Source organism: Manacus vitellinus, unplaced genomic scaffold, assembly GCF_001715985.3.
Source record: "Manacus vitellinus isolate BGI_N305 unplaced genomic scaffold, ASM171598v3 scaffold_12_pilon, whole genome shotgun sequence".
In the NCBI taxonomy this organism is placed as follows: domain Eukaryota; kingdom Metazoa; phylum Chordata; class Aves; order Passeriformes; family Pipridae; genus Manacus; species Manacus vitellinus.
In genome coordinates this window covers 17,419,012-17,445,543 of record NW_021938949.1, presented here as the reverse complement: position 1 = coordinate 17,445,543, position 26,532 = coordinate 17,419,012, and the positions used below count along the sequence as shown (strand labels likewise).

The following is a 26,532-nucleotide window of genomic DNA, read 5'->3' as shown; positions in this document are numbered from 1 at the left end:
CCGCCGGCCGAAGAAGCTGCCGCAGCTCTTCGAGAGGGCCTCGTCCAAGTGGTGGAACCCCAAGTTCGACTCCAACAACCTGGAGGAGGCTTGCATGGAGAGATGCTTCCCGCAGACCCAGCGCAGGTTTCGCTATGCCCTCTTCTACATCGGCGTGGCCTGCCTGCTCTGGGGCATCTACTTCGGCGTACACATGAGAGAGAAACAGATTGTTTTCATGGTGCCGGCTCTGTGCTTCCTCCTGGTATGTGTAGCTTTTTTTGTGTTCACTTTCACTAAGACCTACGCCCGCCATTACGTCTGGACTTCGCTGATACTCACCCTCCTGGTGTTTGCTCTGACCCTCGCTCCGCAGTTCCAGGCTCTGAAGCCTGTCTCAGGAAGTGGTGACATGTCCAATCGGACTCCCCCGGCGGATCCCACAGACACATGTCTTTCCCAAGTGGGTAGTTTTTCTATGTGTATCGAAGTGCTCTTGTTGCTTTACACGGTGATGCACTTACCCCTGTATTTAAGCTTGTTTCTGGGACTGTCCTACTCGGTCCTCTTCGAGACATTTGGTTATCACTTCCGCGACGAGAACTGTTTCACACCTCTCGGGGCCGGCGCGGTTTACTGGGAGCTCTTGAGTAAAGCCTTCCTGCACATCTGCATCCATGCCATTGGCATTCATTTATTTATCATGTCCGAAGTCAGATCGAGAAGCACATTCCTGAAAGTGGGGCAATCCATCATGCATGGAAAAGACTTGGAAGTGGAAAAAGCCCTGAAAGAGAGGATGATTCATTCTGTTATGCCAAGAATAATAGCCGATGACTTAATGAAGCAGGGCGATGATGAAAGTGAAAACTCCATCAAACGTCATTCCACCTCAAGCCCCAAAAACAGGAAGAAGAAGCCCTCCATACAGAAAACCCCCATAATATTCCGTCCTTTTAAAATGCAGCAGATAGAGCAAGTGAGCATTTTGTTCGCAGATATCGTCGGCTTCACGAAAATGAGCGCCAACAAATCAGCCCACGCTCTGGTGGGGCTCCTGAACGACCTCTTTGGGCGCTTCGACCGCCTGTGTGAGGACACTAAATGTGAGAAGATCAGCACTTTGGGGGACTGTTACTACTGCGTGGCCGGCTGCCCCGAGCCCCGGCCGGATCACGCGTACTGCTGCATCGAGATGGGCTTGGGCATGATCAGAGCCATCGAGCAGTTCTGCCAGGAGAAGAAGGAAATGGTGAACATGAGAGTCGGTGTTCACACTGGGACGGTCCTGTGTGGCATTTTGGGCATGAGGAGGTTCAAGTTCGATGTGTGGTCCAACGATGTCAATTTGGCCAATCTGATGGAGCAGCTCGGGGTGGCTGGGAAGGTCCATATTTCAGAAGCTACTGCCAAATATTTGGATGATCGTTATGAAATGGAGGATGGGAAGGTGATTGAGCGCGTTGGTCAGAGCGTGGTGGCTGACCAGTTGAAAGGTACGTGCTTTTAGTGCTTGCTTTTCTTTTAGGAGAGAAAATAGTTGCCCCAGTGCCTGCTCTGTGCCTTGCTGACTAGCAAATTGAACGTGTTTTACATTTAACTCCCCGTGCTGGTGATCACAGACACCATGGTAATTACAGAATAAAAGGTGCCACAGAGATAAGTGTGAAATATCTGGGGTACTCAAAACGGGCTGTAAGACTCAGCACTCCTTGTGAGAGTCACCTCGTAGGGATGAGAAGGTTCATGTGTTTGCTGTCTGCAAGAGGTTTTTGTTTTACTGTTGTGTGTCATCCTTTAACTCAGTAAGTAAACTTGTTAATTGACTTCATGTGCCATACAAAGAGCATATGTGTTTTGCAAAATTATGTATATCTGTGAAAAGGTTTTTCTGGCACCGGGAGAGTTGGGACTGCGAAGGCATTTGGGAAAAATGACAGCTGGATTCACAGAGAGAAATGAGCACTGTAGATTTGGCAGTTTGATATGGCAAGTTGTTGCAGTTCGGAGTTAGGCTGGAAAAAGTTACTCAGGTGGCTCAGTGAGCTGGCAGATGCTCTCCTTTCTGCAGCTTGAAGGATTTGGGGATGAAACTGCAAATTTGCCATTTGGAGAAGAAAATGAGGGATCCTTTGGTTCCCCTTGGCTAAGGGTCCGATTTTCATTTTTCTGCAGTGTTCATTTTGAAGTGAAACCCTTGGCTGCTTTCTAGCAGCACTTGGAGGCGTGTGCAGGAGGGTTGTACACGCTGAGGGTTTAATTGTCTCTTTTGTCAAAGCTCTGTCTCTTTGGTTCTGTGCCTTTGTCTCACAGAGAGGTGGTTGTCTGCAGTGGGGAGCTCCCCAAAGTGGGGAGCAGATGGACCAAAATGGGAGTGGAATATGTGACAAACCCTTCTGTGCTGTCTCTGTGTATAAAAGTACCCATTTTTTTGAAGTAAGCATGGAAAACCGAGTGCAAGAACCCGAAGGAGTCACAGACAGGCGTTGTGATGGAGGAAGGAGGGAGGTATTTGTTGCAACAAACACAAAGGAGGCCGGGCTGGTTGTGGAAAGGTCAGTGAGTAAGGACGTGGGGAGAGCACTGCAGAGCAGTGGCAGCAGCAGTGGCAGCCACTCGCCCCTGGCAGGTGCTTGTTCTGCTGTGACACAAAAACTTATTTTTGGTGAGCTGGCTGTCCACAGGCAGATGGCAACGGGGCTGCAGCAGAAGGCTCACAGGGAGCAACGAGATCCACAGTGACATTGGTGGCTGGAAGCCATAGGGTTGAAGCAGATGTGTGTCCCTGGGCTTTGGCTTTCTGTTTAGCTTCTAAAAATACAAATTCAGTTAATTTCTTTGAGAACTGTTGATGCTTTATTTCAGTGGGAGTGTGCTTTCAAGAAAACGGGGATCAGATGTGATCTCCCTGTTACTCTAAGATGAATTTTGTTGTTCTGCTGAAAATACATTGAATAGGTTGTAGATAAACATCCCTGTGATATTTCCCTCCTCCATGCACCTTTGCAGCCAGATGCAGTGTGAAGGCCGTGTTGTAGCAACAAATGAAATGCAGTATCTTTGCTGTGTTTATAATTGTACTTGGTATTAATCCCAAAATGACATGAGCTTAGTTGTGGAGACTGACAGTACTGCTCTTAAATATCCTTATTTGTTTGTTTATATTTTCTAGGAGATCACAAGAGCACAGTGTAGAGCAATTATACCCCATGCCAGGAGTGATTTTTCATGGTATTTCTCAGACTTCTGTCCTTGGTTATGTTTATCATGAGAGGGCACAGGCTGCTGTGCCTCCTCAGTACAGTGGTTTGGATTTTGCAGCTCTGAGTGCCTTTCACAGCTCCTGCTTCAGCCAGGGCACTACAGATGGACAAACTGAAATGCAGTCTAGATAAGATGAAGTTTGCTTTGTGGACTGACATTTAATGGTCTCTCCTTACCCTGAAACGTAGCTATGAAAGCAGCTGGAGCATGTGGTAAGAATTACTTTAACAAGGAATATGGGTTGGGTTTTTTTTTTTCTTCCCCATTTCCCTTCTATGTTTTGTTGTGGCACTATAATTAGCTTCCATTTCTTACCAGTGTCTTACACAGCTATAGAAATCAGAATCTATCTGTACTTCTAAACCAAGCACACCTCTGCTGTGACCACCTTTATCCACAGGTTTGTAGCTCCTTTCCCTCTGATGCCCAGACTCTCAGGGGCACGTGGAGGGTGCTGCAGAGTTGCCCATTTCTTCTTGTTTCCTCAGAACTTTGTTCCACAGCCACATTACTCAGCTGGTAGGTAAATGGTAGGTAAATGCCATCAAGGGAAAAAAAAAAGGCAATGATAAAAGCCATTGAAGAGCAGTGCCACAGGCTGGTGTCTGGGACCTGCTGCAGGGGAGGGTTTTGTTAGGGAGCAGCTCTGAGATTTAATAAGGGAGACTGAGATTTCACTTGTTAATTAATTGTTCTCTGCCAAGCACCTGCTCGGTTCTGTGAATGGAGGTGCTGTTAGGAAGCTTTGCTTTACTATTTTCCCTGAGAATCTGTTGATAGTAGTGATAGAGAAGAGGAAGTTTGTTGTGGTTGTTTAATTATGTCATACCTCATACTTTCTTCAAGTATAAAAATGCTGCGGAGATAACAGCCATAAGCTTTGTTTCCCTGCTGGTACTTCACTTCTCAGCTTCCTTTCAACCTCTGGTATCTTAATTATATCCTATTTTTTATGTAGTGTATCTAGTATATTATCTCTTAATTGTCTGAGCTGCCGCAGCACTCGCAGTATCTTTGTGAGGCTGAGTCAACAAGGGCAAGTAAACTCTTCCCAGAGCAAACTGGGAGGTGCCGGGGCCGCGGTGTCCGTGTTGCCCTTCGGGACTCCTGCCTGACGCTGCTCCTGGATGGGCCTGGGAACAAAAGCACCTTTGTGGCTGGAGCACGTCAGGCGTGCTCCTGGAGCGAGCCCTCTGGCTCGGCTCACCCCGCAGGAATCCAGGGACGGCTCTCCAGTGGGCACCAGAGCAGGGTGAGGAGGGGTGGATTGGGCAAACTGCTTCCGAGCCCTGCTCCCCGTTCCGTTGGGAATGCTCAGGTGGATGTAGCCCAGGTTGTCCCAGTGCTGCTCGCCTTGTTCGTTGGAGCAGACCAGGCAAAACTACATTTCTCTTCCTCTTTTGTGGCTCACTGAAATCTTAGGATGGGAACATCTTTTCTTCATCCTTTGCTTCCTTGGCTCCTTAGTGCAAGAGTGGGGCCCTGATATGTTCCCTCCCGTTTCTGACTTTGGAATTAAGTAGATGGTGTCTAAAACAAACCAACAAAGAGCGAGCCAGTGATGCCTGACAATATTTTTGCCTGTTTCTGGTGGGCCTCTGTTTTCACAGCACCTGATCCCCTTGGATGTGAGGGGAGCACAGGAGAGCAGCGTTGCACTGATTTTTTGAGGTACACAGATAGACCCCAGCCATCAGTTCAATTGTATTTTCCATAATAATTTTGCTGTAGGATTTGAGACAATTCTCTTTTTCTGTTTCCTTGCTGAGCTTCCTAGCAAATAAATTTATTGAAGTCTCATAGCACAGGTTAATGTGTCCCTTTTGAGCTCTGGAGACAGATGTCTCCTCTTGGGATATAAAAAGTTCTGCTTATGGAAATATTTTTGTTTTGCTCTTTTCTTCTTGGTTGTTTGCCTTTCTCTTTCTTGTTACTTGGGAGGTCACAATATTGCTATTTACCAGCCAGCAACTCTTCCAGAAATACCAGGGTCACCAGCATCTTGTTTTTTGAGTGCTCAAAATACGTAAGCACGTTGGGGCAAGAATGCTTTCTCTGTGTTTATAGAGCATAGCACAGCAGAACCACCATTTCATTTGGGGCCTCTGTATGTTCACTGATCCTCTAAATAATTCCCAAACTTTCTGCAGCCACACATCTTGTTCAGTTTGCCCCAAGGAGTGGCTTTGCTGCTGTGTTTCTGTTAGAAGCCCTTGGCACGACATAGCCACGCTTTTCTCTCGGATTTTGTCCCTTATTTCATCCTGGGAAAAATGCAAAGGGATCCTTGTGCTCTTCACCACCTGGCTGAGCTGTGCCTGGTGGCAGAGGAAGGTTGGCTTTTACAGCACTTACTGCAGGAAAACTCACCTGTGGCCACTGGTTCCTCATAAAGGTTATGAAAGATCTCCAGCTTGATGTGTTGTCTTTTACTGTTCTCTATGTTTCCTTTAATTTTAAGCATTTCTTTAGTAAATTAGTTACAAAAGGCACCATTTTGCTCTATACTGAAGCCTTTTACTCCATAAACAGCCTGGCTGTTTTACAGGATGGCAACCTGCAACCCGTGGGATGCTTTTCCTGTGGCACGTGGGATACAGCACTGCTTGGTCACTTGATACTCTGCTGCTACTTCATGTTTGGGTTACAGGGAGCACTGCATGGGTGTTCCTGAAAGACAAAAGTCTTGGGTAAGGTTGGGAAGAGATAAGTCATTGAATTTTATTTCCTTTCCTCCCCTCTGCAGCCGATCAGGGGAGACCACGATCCCCCCCCCCGATGGCAGTGAAATCTCCTCTACCTGCCCTGTTTCTGTGCCCTTTACCAGCCCTGTGCACAGGAGGCTTGTAGCTGTCATGTGCTTCTGGAAGTTCATAGGTGGAGGAAAGATCAGATGAAAGTTCTCCTTGGCTTTTTGAGCCCAGCCTGCTGGGCACAGTGTAAATCTAGAAGGTCTGTGCTCGTGCCAGCAGGATGGCTCTGCAGAGCTCTTCATGCATTTGGCTTTGCTCTGGGGCTGAGAGCAGCTTTAGTCTCTGACCAGGGAGGGTTTTGGGATGAATAAGGGGGGTTAAGGTACTTGTGTCTTGCCAGCTGCTGTGCAGGTCTTTCTGTCCATCCTCTAGTTTCATCATGTTCCATAAATGTAAACCTTAAGATACAGGCTTTTTCTGTGGCAGACATTATAACTGTGGGTTTCATGTGTTCTGATACTAATCCAACAGTCAGGCAGAAATAGATAGAACAAATGTCCATTGTTTTAAGTGGTAATGAATTAAGCATGAATATGTATTTCCATTTTCCCCCAAACAGAATTCCACATACTGACAGTGACAGAAAATGTTAGCGACCAGTCAGTTTTATCAGTTTTATATAATCTGACCTGTTAACTTCTTGTTGAGGTAGTGGTTCATGATCTTATGTGTGAGACTGAAAAGAAGGTATCATATACAAGTTGACTTCGCTCCTGTATTTCAAAAATGAAAAGTGCACGGTGACAGATAAAGAATTATAATTAGAGGTAATTTGCATGAAGGCATATTGCCAGGGAGAAGCAAATTCTGCACTGATGGAACATTTTGACATGATCTGTAATTTTACCATGTAATAGCAAGAAAAAAAGGAGGTAAATAGTGAATATAGTTGCTCAACCAGGTTCTTGTCAAGTCATTACCCAGTGAAGATGTCTTTCATAGCTATAAACAAAAGAAAGAACTTTGTAGTTAAGTACCTTAACCTAGTGATTATTGAGCTTTCTAAATATTTGACAGTGCAATGATAACTTTCTGTAATAAACCCATGTATGTGTGCAGGTACTGCTCAGCTTGCTGGCAGGCCTGGGCAGGAAGGTCACAATTTCTCCAAATTGTGAAGAAGATTTGTTCAGTTGCTCATGACTTGATTTGTTGAAGACCAAGTAGAAAAACATCTCAATTAAAAAATTACTTACACTTCAGCTGTTTTTATTATTTGCAGGAAACTTGGACAGTGTTTGAGACTTTGAGTTCTTTGTGTCATACTTACGGGCTAATTTGACTGGACCCAGTGAAAAAAAAATTCTGAGCATAGTTAGAATCTGTAGAAGGTTCTTGCCTTTGAAGGGGATGGAGCTTGACCCTGACCATACACTGCATTTAACAACGTGGGCTCTGGTTTAATTTGTCATGCCCTGACACTAATTAACAAGAAAGTCAAGGCAGTGCTGCCGGGCTGGTGGTGAAGTGTTGCAGCTCTGCCTGTTCAAGCCCTGTCTGAGCCCTGTGGAGTGGAGGAACAGTTTCAATAGACCTCAAACATTTACATCCTGCAGGAGTTGAAGTGAGTGGGGCCAGAGTGGAGCTGCATTCCAGAACATGGGAAAGGTGAGCCCTGAAATCCGGGATCCTGTGATCCCAGAGGGACACCGTGGCTTCTGCTGCATTCTGGGGGTGTCATCTGCAGTGTCTCTCCCTTGGATTTCTGTCTGGCTACCCCAAATCTTGGTGCTGCCATGTCCACAGGTACCCTACAAATTACAGATCTGAGCTGTCTTCTCCCTGTTTGCTTCAGTAAATCTTCAGAGATAGGAAACTATTTAAATGCAAGAGAATGTCTTCTATAAATAAAAGCCTTGACATGGTGGCTTCTTGGGGAAAAAAGATTGATGGAAAAGACAAAGCAAAGTCAAAGACACATAGTTTATATTCATCTTCTGTCATGAGCAGGATGCATGATTTGAATGGGTTGTTTAAAACCTCTTTTTTGCAGTTATTTCACAATATGTACTTCACTTTTCCTTCTGGCAGGCAAAGGATGTTAGAATTTACATTCATCACTTTTAAACAAAGTACAATTTCACTGGATTTCAAGTTGCTGTGGATTGTCCCGGAATATTATTAAAATTAGGAAATTAGGATTATTTCCTACCATCTACAGTTTGTGTGTAAGCTCTCTGTGTCTTGATCCTGAATCACAAGCTCACTCCATCCATCCTGGCTCTGTAAGGAGAGACAGCCATTCCTCTTTATGTTACAGCTGACACTTGAAGATTCTCAGCTATTTTTAGGTGATTTCATTCTCATTTCTGCCCTTTGAAAAGAAAAGAAGAAAAAAAAAATTTTCCTAGTTTTTAAATTTTTAACTTCCAGTGGGAGTTGCTCTTGCAAGGAAGCCAGCTAGTCAATATAGCCTCATTAACACATTTTAACAGGTTCTGTTATGTAAGTTTGCATTATTGTGATGGTTCTTTCATAGGTTTGAGGGAGGGAGTTGTTGGAACTCGATTTAAAGAGGAGCCATGCAGGGTTTGAAAGTGTAGCTGCCTGCTTCCAAGTAATAATTTGGGAAAATACCAAGTGGCAGTTGGAAAAGAAGCAGGGATGGGGATGTACCAGGGCGTTACAGCTCGTTCTTTCCCCAAAGGTCATGTTTGGGCACAGGTTGTCTTGGGCAGCAGGACAGATTTGGCTGGTTAGGTGGTTCTGGAGAGGCATTTGTCAGGATTGGACTGCCCCAGAGATCTGTACTGCCCTTACAAGCCAAATTGTTTTCATCAAATTAATACTTTCTTTCATTCCCCCCTCCCAGAAATGTTTTAACCTTGAGCAATAAGCCTACAAGATATATGGCTTTGGGGATTGGTGTTTTTTCATGGCTCTGAAATTTCTTTGTGAAGGGACTAAACGTTCTAGATGTATTTCTCCAGCCTGCATCCCTGAGGATCAAAATGTCCCTCACAACTGCCTGTAAATTTTTTGGGTTTGTAGTTGTTACAGTAACTTACTGTGGGAATTCTTGGCAAAACATATAAATAACGAGTATATTGCAAGTCTTTATTTCACTGATAGCACTTACTGTTCCTCTTGTTGCACGTCTAAAACTGTTCTCTGCAACATGACTTGGTAAATTTAGAAATCACGTTATTGTCATAAAATAGCATTGTTTATAAAATCTCCAAAATTGGCACAGTGCAGAGGAACTGGCAGAATAAAGTCCACAAGCCTGGTGATGGGATCTTTCCTTCTGCCTCTTGCTTGACATGCACAGGAACATGCAGACAAAGGAAAAGTAACATCTTGATGATCTACAAGTGAAAGAGCAATTTGCTTCCTTTTGTTTTTTTTTTTTTTCCCCCTTCAGCTGAAGTTAATTCAGATCTGTTTGTGTGGATGTCCTCATGGGCTGGAATTCCCAGAGCTCCTGCTGGGCACATGATTCCTTAAACCAGAGGTCCTGCCACTGGAAGGGGGGCAGAGGGGCCATGCACAAAGAGAGTCCCAAAGCATCCAAATCCAGCTGTTTCTGTTTATAAAGACTTAATTTCCTTCTAGTGTTATTAATTTGTAGGCCTTGATAGGAAAATTCTTTTCTTTCCTCTAAGCAGAGAGAAGAGGGAAAAGTGGAAAGCAAAGCTATGGATAAACAATACTACCAATATTAACAATTAATTATGTTTTAAGGGCCAAAATGGTGATAGTTGGGTTGACTGTGTTTAACTGCACAATAAGCAAAAGAAAAAAAGCACCCTACAAGAAACACTCCACCCCACAAAAAAAAAAAAAGTCTGTAATTGAAATAAAACATGCTATGAAACATTGACTCAGCCCACAGGAAATGTAGGAAAACTTCTGCTTCTGATATTAATTCTTTATGTTCATTGGATAAATAAGGATGTTTGAGTCAGAAATGGAATCCTTTTGGTTTTTAAATGTGCAGCTTTGATGTTTGACTTAGATGCATGTGCCTGATAGATGGAATAGATGTTAATTTTTGGTGTGCCATTTTCAGAAGACCCTTCTGGGAAGCTTTTCCATAGCTGTTCCCAGTAGTTCTTGGAATCAGGTTCTTGCCTTCCTTAACTCGTGTTGAAGGAACACGTGAAGTCCATCCTGAGGTACTGAGTGTCTCTCACCTCTGACCGACTTGGACGAGTGGCCAGCAGATAAATCTTTTGGAAGTGCTCAGGGCCTGACAGGAGCAGTGTCACAGGCAGGATGTAATGAGGAAATGTTCCTGTAAGGGCATGATTTGCAAGGGGACCAGGTACAACACTAGCTCTGAATTTCCTTTGTTTGGACAGTGTGATGCTGTCTGTGTTTCCAGGAGGTCTGTGTTGGGCCTGTGCTCAGAAACAGCCCCAGGAATCCAGGAGGGAGATGGAGACTCTGCTGTGTCACACACCCTGCTGCAGTGACTGTACCAGGAGATAATCAGGCTTTGATCCAAGGCTTTTGTAACCTTTCCCATCTATTTCCAGTGTTTAAAACTTGGTTCTTGTTTGGAGTGAGTTCAGAGGAGGCCACCAGGATGATTAGAGGGATGGAGCATCTCTCCTGCAAGGAAAGGCTTAGGGGAATTGGGATTGTTCAGCCTGGACAAGAGAAGGCTTTGGGGTGACCTAATTGTAGCCTTCCAGTACCTGAGGGGACCCTGCAGGAAAGATGAAGAGAGACTATTTATAAGGGCTTGGAGTGACAGGACAAGAGGGAATGGCTTCAAACTGCCTTGAGGGCAGGGTTAGAAGGGATATTGGGCAGGAATTCTAGTCCATGAGGGTGGTGAGGCCCTGGCACAGGTTACCCAGAGTATCTGTGGCTGTCCCATCCCTGGAAGTGTCCAAGGCCAGGCTGGACAGGGCTTGGAGCAACCTGGGCTAATGGAAGGTGTCCCTGCCTGTGGCAGGGGGTGGAATGAGATGAGCTTTGAGGTCCCTTCCAACCCAAACCATTCCATGATTCCAGGAACTTGTTTGGCTCTGGCTGACTCCCTATTTGGGACTGATCTTGCTACTAAGATACAGGTTATGAAAGAGATTCTCCGTCATGTACCTATAAGGCACTGATGAGACAATATGAATCATATTTGATGTTTTAGTTGCTGCTTGGCAATGTGGCATCCACTAGAACCAGAGAGCGTTCTTAAAAATACCACGTGAGGATGAGAAAATTTATTGTAAGTTGTTTCATAATTCCAATAAACCGTTTAAGAGAGGCACACACACCCCGTGCCTCACCCGAGGTTCTGGAATCCATAACGATCAGTAACTGGATTTTTCTGCTGAGGATGTTAAAGTAACATATACGTCTTTGGTTATGAAACCTTGCTGCTACTGGAATTTGCTGTGGATACAGGGGTAAACAAAGGTCTGCTAGTCTTCACTGAAGTCACATTTTCTTACCTGTGTCAGATACTTTGATATTTGGCAATAGTTTTCCACAAATAAGTCCAAAAATCTTGGTTATATAAAGCTGTTGTGTTCATAGAATCATGGGATGGTTTGAGTTGGGAGAGACCTCAAAGCTCATCCCATTCCACCCCATTCTCACTTTATCAGGCTCACTCTTGTACAGGGAATTCACACAAACCTCTTCCTCCTCCCCAGCACAGCTCTCTCACCTGCTGAGTTGGGAGATGGGATTTTATACCACAAACCCCCTCTGAACTCGCAGGAGCTCAGCCCAGCCACTGACCCTTCACAGCAACTCCAGAGTGTCCTGCTGACATCCACAATTCGCCTCAAGCGCACAGATTTTAAAAGGGTGCGTGGAGATGTGTTGTGTGTGGTATAAAAGGTGACCACCTATGATTCGTTCCCATTCCTATCCACCCCCTGCCTCATGGAGCAGGGACACCTTCCACTAGCCCAGGTTGCTCCAAGCCCTGTCCAACCTGGCCTTGGACACTTCCAGGGATGGGACAGCCACAGCTTCTCTGGCCAACCTGTGCCAGGGCTTTTCCACCCTCATGGACAAGAATTCCTTCCCAATATCCCATCTAACCCTGCCCTCGGTCAGTTTGAAGCCATTGCCCCTTGTCCCCTACATGCCCTTGTAAATAGTCTCTTTTCCCCCATATACATGTGTGTATGTAGAGCATTTCAGTAACTATGTGCATTCTTAGGATACTTTTTATGTGAAAATACTCTGAGTTGTCCTTGCAGGCTGTTACTTCTCCATAATCAGATGCTTGAACCGTGTTTATTCGGCTTGGAAACCGTGTTTAATTCTTGCAGCACGAATGGCTACGTGTTCATCAGCGGGGTGGCACTTCTGAATAAACCTTCTGCTTAGCTCTCTGCATTTAATGGGGAGCATCATAAAACCAGCCTGTTGGTAAGAGGAGGTGGGAGCTTCAGGCCATCCAGGATGCCAGGCTTTTTAAAAGTGAAGGTTCAGGACACCGAGAGGAAGGTGCTGTTTCCCAGCCCTGCCGAAGCTCTGGGATGACCACTGTGCTGTGTTGCTTATCCCTGCTCAGGGACAGAGGCTCTTTGGCCATGGCTCTGTGCTGTGCTGGAGTCAGTGCTGATTTTGTGTCCGTGATTGGGTGCTGACAGTGAATCAGCCCATACGGGAAGGCATTTTTTGAGCAGGCACAGTGTTTTCTAAAAAAACGCGTGCGTGATGTGGCTATATTTAAAATGGAGTACATCTGTTATGCATTTAATTCTTTCCAAGATTTCAGGAGGTGACAAAGTTGGAAGTTGCCTTAAAATTCAGATTAAGATTTTGTTTTTCCAAGTTAGGATATTTGCCTGCTCGGCTTCCACCCTCACCAGTGCTTCTTTGAAGCAGCGTATTTGCAAAACATTTGAATAAACTGTATTACAGATGTATTTTGGGATTTAGATTGTGATTTGGGTTATATGAACCTAATATCAGCCATAACCAAGTGTGCAGCCAAGATGGTAATAAATTAGTGTGAGTTCTGCTGCTGCTGTTACAGAGCAGGCTTTGCAGTTGGATTATGCTGACGGTGTGTTATTTATCTAACCCTTTTGGAGCAAAGGATTTGGTAATTCTTGCACTGCTTAGTAAGCTCAGGAGTTGGACCATGACCCACCAGTGTTTGGGGCAGCTTTTTAAACACTAAATCCTCTGAATTCAAATGGCACTTGTTAAAAGTTTGCGTTTATGATTGTGCAATTTTAAAGAAGAGCCAGTTGGTTTTAACAGCAGAATTATTGATTTGTGGAAATAACGTGATTGTGTGTGTGTTAAATGTGATCTTTGGGACATTATGGTAACACAACAGCCTGGGTGAGGAAAATACATAACACTCCATTCAGGATCTGCATTTAATTTACATTGAGCCTGCCTATAGCTTATCTAAATAAGACAACTTTAAAAGCAGCCAATGACTTTCATGAATACAAATAAAGCAAAATGGTGTTCTCAAAGTGTTTGCTGCTGGTTTTAGGTGATTCAGTATAAAATCAGAATCATGGAATGGTTTGGGTTGGAAAGGACCTTAAAGCTCAACCCATCCCAGTGCCCTGCCATGGGCAGGGACAGCTCCTACTAGCCCAGGTTGTTCCAAACCCTGTCCAACCTGGCCTTGGGCACTTCCAGGGATGGGGCAGCCACAGCTTCCCTGGGCAATGAACACGGAGTTCCAGCTGTAAACACAGACTCTGGAGTCAGAAGAAGGATGGCCAGCAGTATTTATGAGAGTTTTTATTGTCCTTCCAGTGCATATATAAAATTATAGCTCTGCTGCAGTGACTGCTGGAGGACAATCTTATGGAAAATGAACCAGTGAAATGTAGCTGGTATCACATGGTCGTTGAAAGGGTTCATCCTTTGATCTTAATTTACTGAGGCACTTCTTGGACAAGAAGCAGTATTGAATTAATTAAGCAGCCTGTGCTGCTACCTGGGCTTGTCAGGTGCTGAGAGCCAGTGGGGCTGAGCCTGTTAGAACCTTGCAGGACAAAGGAATAGTTCTCATTTTCTGACCTTTTTTTTTTATTATTTCCTGATGTGACTTTGCCCTGTCGCCTAAATTGAAGAAAAAACCCTTTTGCTTTCAAGAAAGCCTAAAATAAATGTCTTGATCTGTATACATTTAGATATTCCTTTAGTAATATATAGTTAACCCGTAACAAACGGGGGATAAAATTTTACTCTCTAGTATTTACTCTCTCCCTTGTCAGGTGATAAAAATCAACCTCATGGGCACAGTACAGGGGCTGGAAAGATCACCAGGCATTTGAGTAACTTGTGTGCATTAAAGGTGTGTTACCTGTACGTGGACACTGAGGGGAGAGTGAGCCGAGTGCCTGGTTTGAAAACTCTAGAGTCCTTTTATTTTCCTAATTAATAAACTCCTGATTTTTACCTGTGGAGCCCATTCCTAAAAAGCCTTTGTCTAGATATTTGACTGTCTGAATGTATCATTTTTTGGCCGTGCCCATTCAGTAACCTGCCAGAGGAGGTGGGTGCTCCCCAGTCACACTCCAGTTCGAGATGTTGTCAGAGGCGTCTTGGTGTTTGTGTTTTGTGGTGTTCCTGCCTCCTCTAACAAACCTCAGGAATACCTGACTTCAGTTTCCTGCTCTGTGAAGTTTGACAGTTGCTGATGTGAGGTTTTTTTAATGTGAAGCTTTACCAGACACATCCTGAAGAGGTGGTGACGAAGCGTTGCCCTGCTGTAACTGAGATTTCTGCTCTCCGTTCTGCTGTGGGGTTCCTAACACCGGGGTTAAATCCCAACAAGTCACACATGTGTTCACTTCTAAATTGTCTTTGTGGTCAGATAAGGGATATGAAGTGCTGGTCTGTGCTGAGGCAAGGGCATGAGCTCATTTATTGGTAAGAAACTGTGCTAAATGTTTTGGTGACAGTGATTCCCAAAACGCTGATTTTGAGGTTTCTCCAGAAATCCAGGTGCTTGCTGCTGGAGGAGAGTTAAATAGACTAAATAGTGAGCAGATAAAAATAGTATTATTGTTCCATGGGACACGGTGTCTGGCTTGGTCACTGTTTTCTGCAGATACTCTTTTTGTGCTGAGATGGGAATCCTTTCTCATATCCCATCACAGTTCCACATTTTCTGCCTGTGGCATTTTTCACCCCATGTTGAAATAAGGGGACATACAGGGGAGAATTGCACTTTTTACTGTGGCCTTCATAAAATAATTTGCAGTCTTAAAAAAGTTAAATCTGCACTCAGATGTTAGAATGAGAAGAGAAGGGGGACTGTGGGGATACCAGGGACTGTGGTTCCAAAAACAGGATGAAGGATGGCAGGGTCAGCACAGCAGCAGTAGAAACAATATTTTTCAGTAAGTTTTTTTTTTTCTTTAATACAAAACAGATAATGATTTACCTTTCTTATGCAATGTTATGTTTGTTCTAGAAGAGAGAGGGGGGATTTAAGTGACATTTTTTTGGAAGGAAGTGATTCTTTAACGATCTGAAGTTTTCTGCTGCTGCTTCACATCTGGGGTGATTTGTGCTGCTTCATTTACCAGAACTGAGCTTTTTGGATGTTGGAGATGGAAAGACCATACTGCAGCAGCAGCAGTAAATCTAAGATGCTTTTTCTTATTTTCCACTCCCCAAAGTAAATTCGAAGACTTTTAAAACATGCAAAAGCCTCTACCTGTGCCAGGTGTAGAAGTGGTTGATTCAGTAAATATATCCAGCTAATATTTGACTGTTTGGATACAGAGGCTGCTCACCACAGCTGGTTAAGTGAGTACTTCTGGTGTGAACGTGTCCCCACGTGGGGAGAAACTGGGAGTTTAGAAGAACTTAAGTGAAAGGAAAATTGATTTTTGGCCCGGTGGGAGCTGATTAATTCCCATGGTCTCAGAGCATGGAGACAGTGGTGTCTCTCTATTTCGTGAGCTCTCCATGAAGGTTAGGGTTTTTTTTCCGGATGCTCTTTTTTTTCCTTCTTGATTGCAGATTTTAGGAGCCACAGAGGGAGTTGAATTTTCTCAGTGAAGCCCAAGCCTCTACCCATGATAACTTGTGTGCTCTGAAGAAAGGTCGTATTTGCTGGTAGATCATTCTCCCTCCTCCCAAAAAAACCTGACAGCTGTTTTAAGAAGTTATTTTCAGGCTGGAACGTGAAACTTGGAAGAGAACCAGACTCCTTTATAAACAAACTTAGCAGTAGTTGTTGTTCCCCCCATTAAAAATGACTCTGTATTTTTATTTACAGTTCCATGTAGGTGATCATATGTTAATGCTGTAGTTTATTCCCCCCTTTTTATTTACTTTGATATTTGTTTGCTAATAGTTTGAAAGCATAAACAAGTGGAGGCAGTGGTGGACTTTGCCCTGGGAGCTGTAATAGTGTTACCAATGCAATTTGCTGATGTAAAAAATAAAAGGCAGTACTTGCAGACATTGGTATTATTATGGTTTCTAGCCATAGAACTGAAGAGCAAAACTGACTTCTGAGCAATATCTCACATATTTTGATGCAAGTTTCCAAGGTCCAACAGCACGATGGTAACTTTTCTCAAAATATTGTGGCTTATTTAGATAATTTTTCAGTGTTTATTTTCTTTGTTCTCTTGCAACTGGAGATAATCCCTGTAGGCATTATAACAGCAAAATATTTTAATGGGATGGAAGCTGTTAAAAGAAAACAGTTATTCCTAAATTCTCTTTTGTATTTTTAATTGCCCATTAGCTTGTATCTTCAAGAAGTAAATTAGAGAGGAATTTCGTGCTGGTATTTGGAAAAACTGGGAGGCAGTGGGGAAGTGGAAATCAAAGGGATGTTGGGTGACAGTGGGAGGGAAGAGATTACAAGAAGCTGAAATCTGCAGGAAGCTGCTGTGAAGCACTTTTTGTGGAATGTTTCTTTGTCTAGTCCTTAAATCTCATAACTTGTTTCAATAATAGAAGAAACATCATCTAAAAAGATGTGAACCAAATGTGTGGGGAACACCAGCACCTCCAGCAGGAGTTGAGGAGCTCTGTGGGAACACCTTTGGGAGTCCAGCCTTGGAGCAGGTGAGGTCTGGACCAGCCAACATCCCTTGGAGCTTCAGCATTTGTCACTTGTGGGAAGGGAAGTCCCACATCCCGGGGGTAGGGACAGCTGGGAGTGGCCATGGATTGCTCCCTGACAGCTCAGCTGCAAATAACACTGCAGTGTTTCAGCAGGATGGCATTGCAGGAATTTTAATCTTCTTTTGGAATAATTTGAATAATTTGGCCTAGAGCTGTGGCTGGTTTACTGAAGTTGTTGGGTTGAGTTGGGTTTTTTTGTGTGTGTGTTGTGAATCCCCTGACTTGTCCAGGACATGGAATGAAAGAGGATTGCTCCAGTTGAAGTGGATGGAGATGGTGTTTGTTCCCATCAGGAGCTCCATGGAGCAGGGATGTGATGCTGGAGCTGTGCCTTTCCTTTCCATGGAAGTTCAGCATGCAGCAGTGTGGGTGGCCCATCCCAGGGCTGTGTCCCTAAGGAGCACAGGGGTGCACAGGTGCAGGTTTGCCCACATGGGGGGCAGAGACCCGTTGGTATCGTGGAACCATTTCTGGCAGGGAAATGTGGTGTTCAGCACATGCTTGGGCACTTGTCCTACCCCCTGAGGACAGCTGAGCAGAGCAAGGGCCTTCAGAGGGCTGGTGTCCCTCTCCCCCCTCTCCCCCTGTCTCTTCTTCTCATTGCCAAAACTTTTCCCATTGATAAAAATTCAACACCTAATGATACTAATTTTTACCTGTTCTATGCACATGTGTAAGTCTATAAATAAATCCATCCATTCAGTGAGTCCAGAACTGAAAAAATACATTGAGGGGGGGGGTTGCTTTTGATGTGAAAACCTTTGGATGCTGCAGCCTTGCCAGGTGCCAAGACAGAAGCTGTGTGTGTCTTTCCCAGCTCCCTGGCAGGCAGGTGTGCCAGCCCAGGCCAGTGTCACTCACAGGAGCACCTCTGCCTGTTGTGTCTTCTCTTGCCGTGCTTATCCGGGTTTCTTTGGCCAAATCCAGCCCCAGAGCAGCGAGCCTGGCCTCGCTTTCCAGCCTGCTGATTCCTGCTCTGGAGCTGCTTTTGTTGTGGGTACACTGGTGTGATAAGTTTTTGTGATTACGGATGTATTTGTTGTTGGAATTTATTCCGCTCTGCTTTGCAGGCCTTGCCATAACATTCCCGAGTCTGTTTGACTGGATACCTCGCTCTTGCTGTGTAAACTTGCAGAAACCAGACACAGCTGTTTAGAAAGGTTGTTGTGTGAGCCGTTCTTTCTGTGTATTTTCCACATTTATGTTGCATGTGGCAAGATGAAAGCAAAAAAAATAGGTGATTTGGGTGAAAATACGAGCCACAGCAGTAAAAGAACCATTTCCTCCTTGTGTAAACAAGAACACTTGTGTGCCATGAGACATTCTCAAATATTTTCCCTTCTTGTTTGAATTCTTTTCTTATCTACCTGTACAATAGTATAGGCTTATCAGTAAGCAGGTAAATATCAAATAATAAGAAAATAAACTTGATTTTTCTTGATTGAGACAGAGGTGGCAAGTGATGGAAACAGTCTGTGAATGTGAGAATGATCTCTGAGGTCGCTGAGCCCTGATGGTTTTATTGATAATATTTCAGACTTAATGCCTCTCTGAGCCACGAGGGCAGCCATCAAATCATTAATTTAGTACTGTGTTAGCAGCTCTCTCCTTGCACTTATCTACAGGGAGACTAAATAAAAATACCTTAGAAAAAACCATGTGACAAAGATCAAAATATCCTCGGGGAGGAGCACCTCAAGGGCTGTTTTTAGGTACTGAAAACTTGAGACTGTCTTCCCTCCCCCTCCATAGTTTGGGTTTTTGTGGTGCTTTTTTTTTTGGTGGTTTTATTTGGTTTTTGGGTTTGGGGTGGTGTTTTGTTGTGGTTTTTTTTTTTTTAATCAATTGTGTTTCTTTTCCTAATTGGGAAGTTCGTTGCCTTCAAGTACTAATTTTTAAGGGTCTCAGCAAGTTTTGGGGGCTTGTATTTTTTAGATTAATTTTTGTGAGGGCTCTTACCCAAGGATTTTTTTGCATCTGTTTTATTAATTTTTATATCTCTTTGATTTTCTTATTAAATCACACAGGGCTGTGTTTATTAGAAAGGCTGCCAGTATATGTTTGTATCCAGTTCCCTCATAGTTTGTTCTCTCTGAGAGTTTGAAACTCGAGTCTTTTATTTGGTTTTGTTCAAGTCTGATGTAACAGTGCCAGATCGAATGATTTAAATTTCCCATTATAACCTCCTTACAATTCAAACAGTTTCTACAACACTGAACTTCCACAAGCCCTGAGCTTCTCCAGCCTATGCCTTGCCTTTAATTTGCAATTTAAAATTTCATTGAGAGCTGTGTCCCTCACTCATTTTGGTCTCTGCATCGACAGGTTGTGGAAACAGAGTTCTAAACTTGGACTGGGGAAAAAAGGCAAAGTATAAATATATTTCACTCATGTCAGTGAGGCTGTTTAATGAGGAAATGAGCTGTGTTGAGCAGTTTGAAGCCCTTACTTGGTACAATACAGGACATTCCCAAGCCTCACAGAATCACACGTGGGATCAGCTTGGTTGGCAGAGACCTCTGACATCATCGAGCCCAGCCTTTGACCCACCAGCAGGGAGAACTGCTGGCCTGTTTCTCCAGTGGGACCAATGCAGTTGGGGTAGACCTGAGATTTACTCCAGTAATCTAAATTCTGCCTTCTCACAGAATCCTGGAGTCACAGGATGGTTTGGGTTGGAAGGGACCTTAAAGCCCATCTCGTTCCACCCCTGTCCACCAGCCCAGGCTGCTCCAAGCCCCATCCAACCTGCCCTTGGACACTTCCAGGGCTGGGGCAGCCACAGCTTCTCTGGGCAACCTGTGCCAGTGCTTTTGACGGAAAGAAGACGAGTTTTTTAATTTCTCCATCCACTTTCCAAGCTCAGTTTTTTCAGAATTGCTGGAGCTGGATGTTGTTTGCTGGAGGACAAGAGAATCCCTACCGGGCTGGGGCTCAGCCAGCGCTGGCGGTGGCCAGGATGTGTTTCTCCACAGGATTTTCCATTACAGGAGGTTAGGTGTTTCCTGACAACGTTTGCAGTTTTCCCATGCCCGTAAAGCTTGTGCAAATAACTGCCCAGCAAACCTGCATCCCTACAAAGCCACCTCCAGGCTTGCTGTCACTGCTCCTCAAGCTGTATCCCTGCCTTCCTGCTGCTCCCTTGCACTTGGGTTTCCCCACTTTCTTCGCTGCTTCTCCCCCTCCCCTCTCGTTACTGTGACTCTTATTCAAATTAAATTAAGGAACCACAAGGGAAAGTGCATCCAGTTTAAGAGGCTGGTGCTTTCTGGTGGTGCAGTGGTTGTGAAGTGCTGCTTGGAGTTTGCCTTCATACAAAATGTCAGCTTTGCTTTGTTTTAGGGAAGGGCAGAAGTCAGATAAGGACTTTTAAGTCAGGGAGGTAAGGAGGCTTTGCTGTTTGCAGTGTGGTGCAGGCAGTGTTCAGCTGTGATTTCTTGGCCTTTCCCCCTCCCTGTCTATTAGAACTGTTGAATTTCCGATTGCCACTTGGAAACCTTGTTTTATCTTCCTTATAGAACTATTTTCCTTCCATGCCTCCAGCTTCTTACTTTTCCCCATTCCCCTTTCCTTCCTCCCAGTCCTTTATTCCAGGTTTCCACTCTGAGATTAAAGCCATAAGAAAGGGCTGGTTCAGTGTTTGGTTCAACTGAAGGAGTGAAAAGCTGAAGCAAAGGGAGTAAATGAAGTAGTGGGAGTGAGTAACCAGGGTAGGTTTGGAAACCTGCTCAGCAGATCTGTCTGCTCCTGGACAGGTGCTCCTTGTCTGTCTGCAGCTCATCTGCTGCAGAGGTTTCCCACATCCTCGGCTCTCTTATTTTCTTCCTTGCAGTTGTTCAGTTCATGTGCCCATCAGGACAGAATTCCCAAAGAAACAGCCAAAAACTTGATTGGAAACGGTCACAGTCATCCCTTTAATTTTATATGGGCTGCGATCTGGGACGTTGTGCAATCTCAGTGTTGAATCTCCAGGCCATTCATTCTTCAAAACCCCTTTTAGCTGGTTCTAATGACACAAAAATTTAGATATACAAATGGAAAAGCAGGTGGCAGAGTAGCTGAGCCCTGTCTTGGTTCCTTTGTAGGAGATGAACCCAAATCCGGTGGGCTCGGAAGCGCCCGTAAACATTTTTCACTCCAAGTAATTTGTTTAAACTCTGGGTTTATGGGACTTAAGATAGACCAAAATGGGAAGTAAATAATACAATATCCTATCTGGAGCATCTCTTCTGCACTTAAGTAAGTGAGGGCTAGGAAGGGAATCATCAGGGTGACTATGGGAAGAACAGCTTGCCCGGGGATAGCAGTGCCATGGGATGAAGCACGTGGTGCTTCCCGCTGCCTTCCCCCCACAGACCACAGCCACCAACCGTGGGCCATAAAAGGAAACAACATTTCTTGTCAAAATACAGCTGCCCAGCCCGTTTGCTTTCTGGGAAAAATGTCCAGTAACTGCTGGTACAGCCGTGTGATGTGCAGCTCAGCCTCTAAACATTTACTTTGAACTCACTCCTTGGCTTCTCAGAGCCCCTGGGGCAGGGGAATAATGTAATGCTGCCAGCTGATGAGTGCTCTCCATGCAGAGATGTAAGCCTGGTTAGAGATTTAAAGTTCAAAACAGTTTTTTTGAAAACCTTTTTAAAAAAACCTCCTTTTTTTAATCAGGACCAATGATGCAAAGTGTCTAATTATTGGTAAAAATCGTGCATCTTTGCATGAAATTAAATTTTGCATTAAAAAGTAGCAAATACGTTGTGCCTCGTCATTTAGTTTGAATTATTTTATGATATCTTCCTTATTGCTCTGATAATTTGAAATTTCTATAAGCTCTTTAAATGATGCAAGAAAGTGCTCTGCTGGCACACCATGTAAACCAAGTGAGTGGAAAAGTAAATATTTAAGGCTGACATATTGAAGTATAAATAGCGGTTACTGTGTGTAATGTTTCAATTGTAAAACTATTTCCAGGGCTCTGTTAGTGTGCACCAGGGCTCGTTAAAATATGTTTTCTGAAAGTTGCATTTCTGTTTTGGAAAGTGGATCTCCAAGTGGTCACAAGTACGTCTGTGACACGATCCCTTACGTGTTTGTCACTCGTTCCCAGGGAAGGGCCGAGCAGCTTGTCAGCGAGCACAAATTGATGGGCAGTGAACTTTATTGTTCTCAGAGGTTTATCCATATATTCCAAGAGGTTTATCCATATATTCCAGTCTGGATTTGGTGTTGTCTAATCAAAAAATGAGGAATATGGTCGGGCAGTGGGGGCTGGCTTCATCAAATGCCAGTGTTGAGTCAGCTCGAGGTCCTGGGCTTCATCCTGGCTCTGTGTAAGCACCACTCCCTGGGGAAGCTGCTCGGGGGGAATGGGTGTGCTGCCCCTCACAGATACTGGGAATTAACTTTTCTCATCTCAGGCCTCTCCCCAGACAAGTGGAGTTTAGTTTTTCTCCTTCTCTTTGGAACTTGATCTTTAGCACTTGTGTTTTGCAAGAGCGGGGTGTTTATCGTACCTCGAACCTTAGAGTACCTTGTCCCTCCCTCGAGGGACTCTCCTCTGGAATTCCCATTCTTGAGCACTTAGGGAAGAGCCCCAGTGTTGTTCCAGCCCAGTTGTGGGGTGCAGCAGTAATTCCCAAGCTTTCCTGTCCCCTCTGTGTGTCAGGAGGGCCGAGTGGCTTCCACGTGGGCACAAACACGGTGCGATGGAGGCTTTTGGTGCTGTGACATTGCACAACAGCTGTGAACTACTCAGAGCTAAAGTTTAGCTCAGGCCGAGCCAACTTGACTTTTAAACTTAATGTTTAACATGTTTTACTGTAGCAATAACCTTATAGGAAGGCATCCCTGTATTGGAAAGAGTTATTGTGGTAACACATATGTGGAATTCCACTGATGTTTGGAGCTGAATCTGCTTTGGAAAGGTTATGTTTTGTGTGTAAAACATGCTTTTGCTTCAAATTTTGTAAAAGGGAATAATGTGAGAGATCTTTCTGAATTTCAGCTTTTCCAGCTCTTAAAATACTGAGTTTGAAATGTAAAAATTCAGTCTTGGGTTGCCCTGCAGGATGTGAGTACATTGAAGCCTTTCAGGATATTCCTCACTTTTCTGAAGTGTTGCTTGGACCAGGTTAATAACTTTGTCAGTGGTATCTCTGGTTATAAATGTTCATTTTCACAGTCTCTTAGATGCTCCTGGTGTCTTTGTGAGCTCATGCTTTCTCTTGATGAGTTTTATTTAATTTATTGGGTTTTGTAATCTATGTGAAATATAATTATATATACTTAGCAATAAATAGTTCCTCTTCAACTCTGACACCCCTGCTCAGGGTGGTGTAGTAACATTTTTATTATTGCCTCAGTATAAATAATTTATTTAGTAAGTTATTAATTATATATTAGTTCCTAAAGTAATAGATAATTATATAATAGTGCTAATGAAAATCAAGAACATTCTCTCAAGTGCTCTCAAAATGAAATAATTAATTCTCCATCCCTGTGAATTTTGGTTTAAATAAACAAGATAGAGAGATACAGGACACAACAGAGATAAATTGGTATTCAGAATAGGGATATGCCTAAATATTGTCTTTCAAAATGAGGTTTTACAAAGTACTATTCAATGTCCTATCTTAAGTATTTAAAAGTCTAAAAGCCTTGTTTTGAATGATCAAATGTGCTGTGCTGATGGTGCCATACAGATAATTAGGAGGCCATTTAGCACTTAAGGAAAGGCTGATCTTGCCAACTTTCCTCTTAAATCTGTTCTCTCCTCCATTTGATCAACTGCATTTCTTGCAGCCCACTGCTACTTTTCCATCTCCCTAATTCTATAATTTGTTTATTTGCTCTCCCTGACATTCCTGAATCAACATTTGGGAAATGTGGGAGTGCAGGGTTACCCTGCAGCCCACTGTGCAACAGGGAGGTACCCAGGCTCACTGGGGGGGGATAATCACAGAGTCCCAGGATGGTTTGGGTTGGAGGGACCTTAAAGCTCATCTCCTTCCACCCCCTGCCATGGGCAGAGACACCTTCCACTAGCCCAGGTTGCTCCAAACCCCCTCCCACATAGCCTTGGACACTTCCAGGGATGGGGCAGCCACAGCTTCTCTGGGCAACCTGTGCCAGGGCCTCAGCACCCTCACAGCCAAGAATTCCTTCCCAATATTCCATCTCTAACCCTGCCCTGTGTCAGTGGGAAGCCCCTTTGTCCTGTCACCCCTGTAAACAGTCTCTCTCCATCTTTTCTGTTGTCTCCTTGCAGGTCTGGAAGGCCACACTTAGGTCATCCCTGAGCTTTCTGTTCTCCAGGCTGAGCAATCCCAATTCCCTCAGCCTTTCACTCCTCCTAGCCCACTACTGGACTCACCACAAGCTCTTTCTACCTTCTGTGTCTCTCCAATGGTGCTTTTATTTTTTAAAATCCCTTCTACACACTCAGTCACTGTCTTTTAAACACAAACACGTTCATCGGTCCGTGTGGCTGTTTGGAAATGAGTTACTCAAGTTCATTTAGGTACTAACTGTAAGCTGGATGTTTATACCCCGTTTTACATTTTATTGCAGTTTGTAAATCCTGTCAGTAATTGATCAGAAATGTTCTTCAGGGAGACTGGATACGGTACGGGCAGGTCTCAGAGGGTGCTTGCTTTTGCCTTATTTCCTTTCTAGTGCTAAAAAACCAAGATTTTTCTCCTCATGGTACTGCCCATCATCCAGCTGTTTGAATGCTGGAGTGACACACACAGTGGCCAGTAAATCCTTCCTAATCTGGAGCTCAGGAAGGAGCAGCTCCCTTCCCAAGCTGGGGATCACTCATTTGACTTTGTGGATAATACATATTTCTGCCTTTAGCAGCACTAGCTCTGATACATTTGTATAATTTATAAAGCTTTAATCCCAACCTGCCTTACAGGTTGTACATAGTTAATTCTTATCACACAATGTTATCTTGAGCAAATACTTAATTTCTTTAATTGCAGTGCTAATTTATAATGCAGTCGCATTCAGGTTGAGTCTTAATTTTATGTGTGTATCACTTAACAGATGCTCTGGGGAGTAAATTCTCCTATAATTAGATTTGACATATGTTTTCCTGCAAGGTGAAATAGTTTGCGTGCTTCTAGAATAAATATTGTCTGCAGCCTGGATTTATAATCCCAGTAAACAAGTGAAGATGTTGCTGGGAGTCCTCCTTGCCTCCTGTAAGCTGTGGCTTTGGGAGCCTTGTGAGTCCTCAATATTGAGTCCTTCCTAATGGCCCTTTTTTTGTTGTTGTTTTTACTCCAAAAAAGGGCAAGATCAAAGTGCAGCCTGTTCTTTCCTGCCCTTCTAGATATACAAAACAGCTGCAAAGCACAATCAGCTATTGTGGTGATATGTGCCCCAGGTCTATAAATAGATAGAGAGCTTCAGGCTGGAGCTGTGCTGCTACAGAGGCAAGGGGATTTTTGCTTGGGGTTACTAAACATTCCCTGGCTTGTTTGTGGTTTAGAAGCATCATTTCCGAGGCTGCCATATCCCAATTGAATTGGAATTCTAAAGGATTTGGCTGTGAAGGCTTTACATGGCTTCACCGTTCGTGTTTGCATTTTCTCCTTCCCTTTCTGTTTTTTCCTTTCCCCACAACACACAAGAATTTTGCAGGTTTCTAAAGGACAGCAATTTAAACACAGACATTCAGTTGTTTACCAGTAAAATATGGCTGTGATGTATGGCCTTGGTGGGAAGTTTACAGAGGCACATGGAGAGTGAGAATCAGAACCACTTTTCATTAAATCGTGGTCTGGACTCTCCTTCAACCTGGAAACGTGGAGTGTGAGGCTCGATGAGAGCTTCGTGTTCTCTTGGGCTGGGAGGTGGGCGGCTGTGTGAGGACGCTCTGCCTCGCTGTGCAGCACTAAGCAGAGCTGCACGGCAGCCCCAGAGCCGGGAGAGCTGTTCCCAGGTTGTTTTTTTAATTCAATATGCCGCAGTTTTGTTATTCCTTCTGTTAACTCGTACTGGAAGAGCTGTGGAGAGTGTGAGAGCTCGGGACCTGTTAGGTGATGGGAGGAAAAATTAGTGTATTGGGCAGATGGAAGGGGTTGGAGATAATTTGGGTTTTGAGTATCCAGGAGGTGGCTGAAGCTGCCTCTGGCAGAGGTGAAGCTCTACTGTCTCCTTTCCTGGAAAAGCTATTGATTGCCATTGCATTTCAACAACATTAGCACCTCACAGTATCAGTCCTGCTGTCCTGCTTTAAATTTAAATGAGAAAAGGGATAAAAATAACTCCTTTGGCATTTCAGATGGGTACTTTTCAGCTGTAACCTTCGTGCTTTGAGTCAGGTGAACCAGTTCACCCCTTGAGTCTTTCTCCTTTCAACAACTGGACTGGAAATTTGGTTTATCGCCGTGGGTCAGGAGTGATTTAGAAGGTCTTGCCCCACATAAACATCTCACAGAAGGTGTTTTATGAAGCTTTCAATGCATAAGTACAACTTCAGTATATGTGG

General features: G+C 44.1%; 1 protein-coding gene across 1 annotated transcript in view; it reads left to right on the top strand.

Moving 5' to 3' along the window:
- The first annotated feature begins 7 nt into the window (after positions 1-7).
- ADCY9 (adenylate cyclase 9) overlaps positions 8-26,532 on the top strand; it is an 84,781-nt gene continuing 58,256 nt past the window's right edge. The window contains exon 1 of the mRNA XM_029957944.1: positions 8-1,475. Coding sequence (XP_029813804.1) covers positions 95-1,475 — 1,381 coding nt within the window. The 5' untranslated portion in view covers positions 8-94. The remainder of the gene's footprint in view (positions 1,476-26,532) is intronic.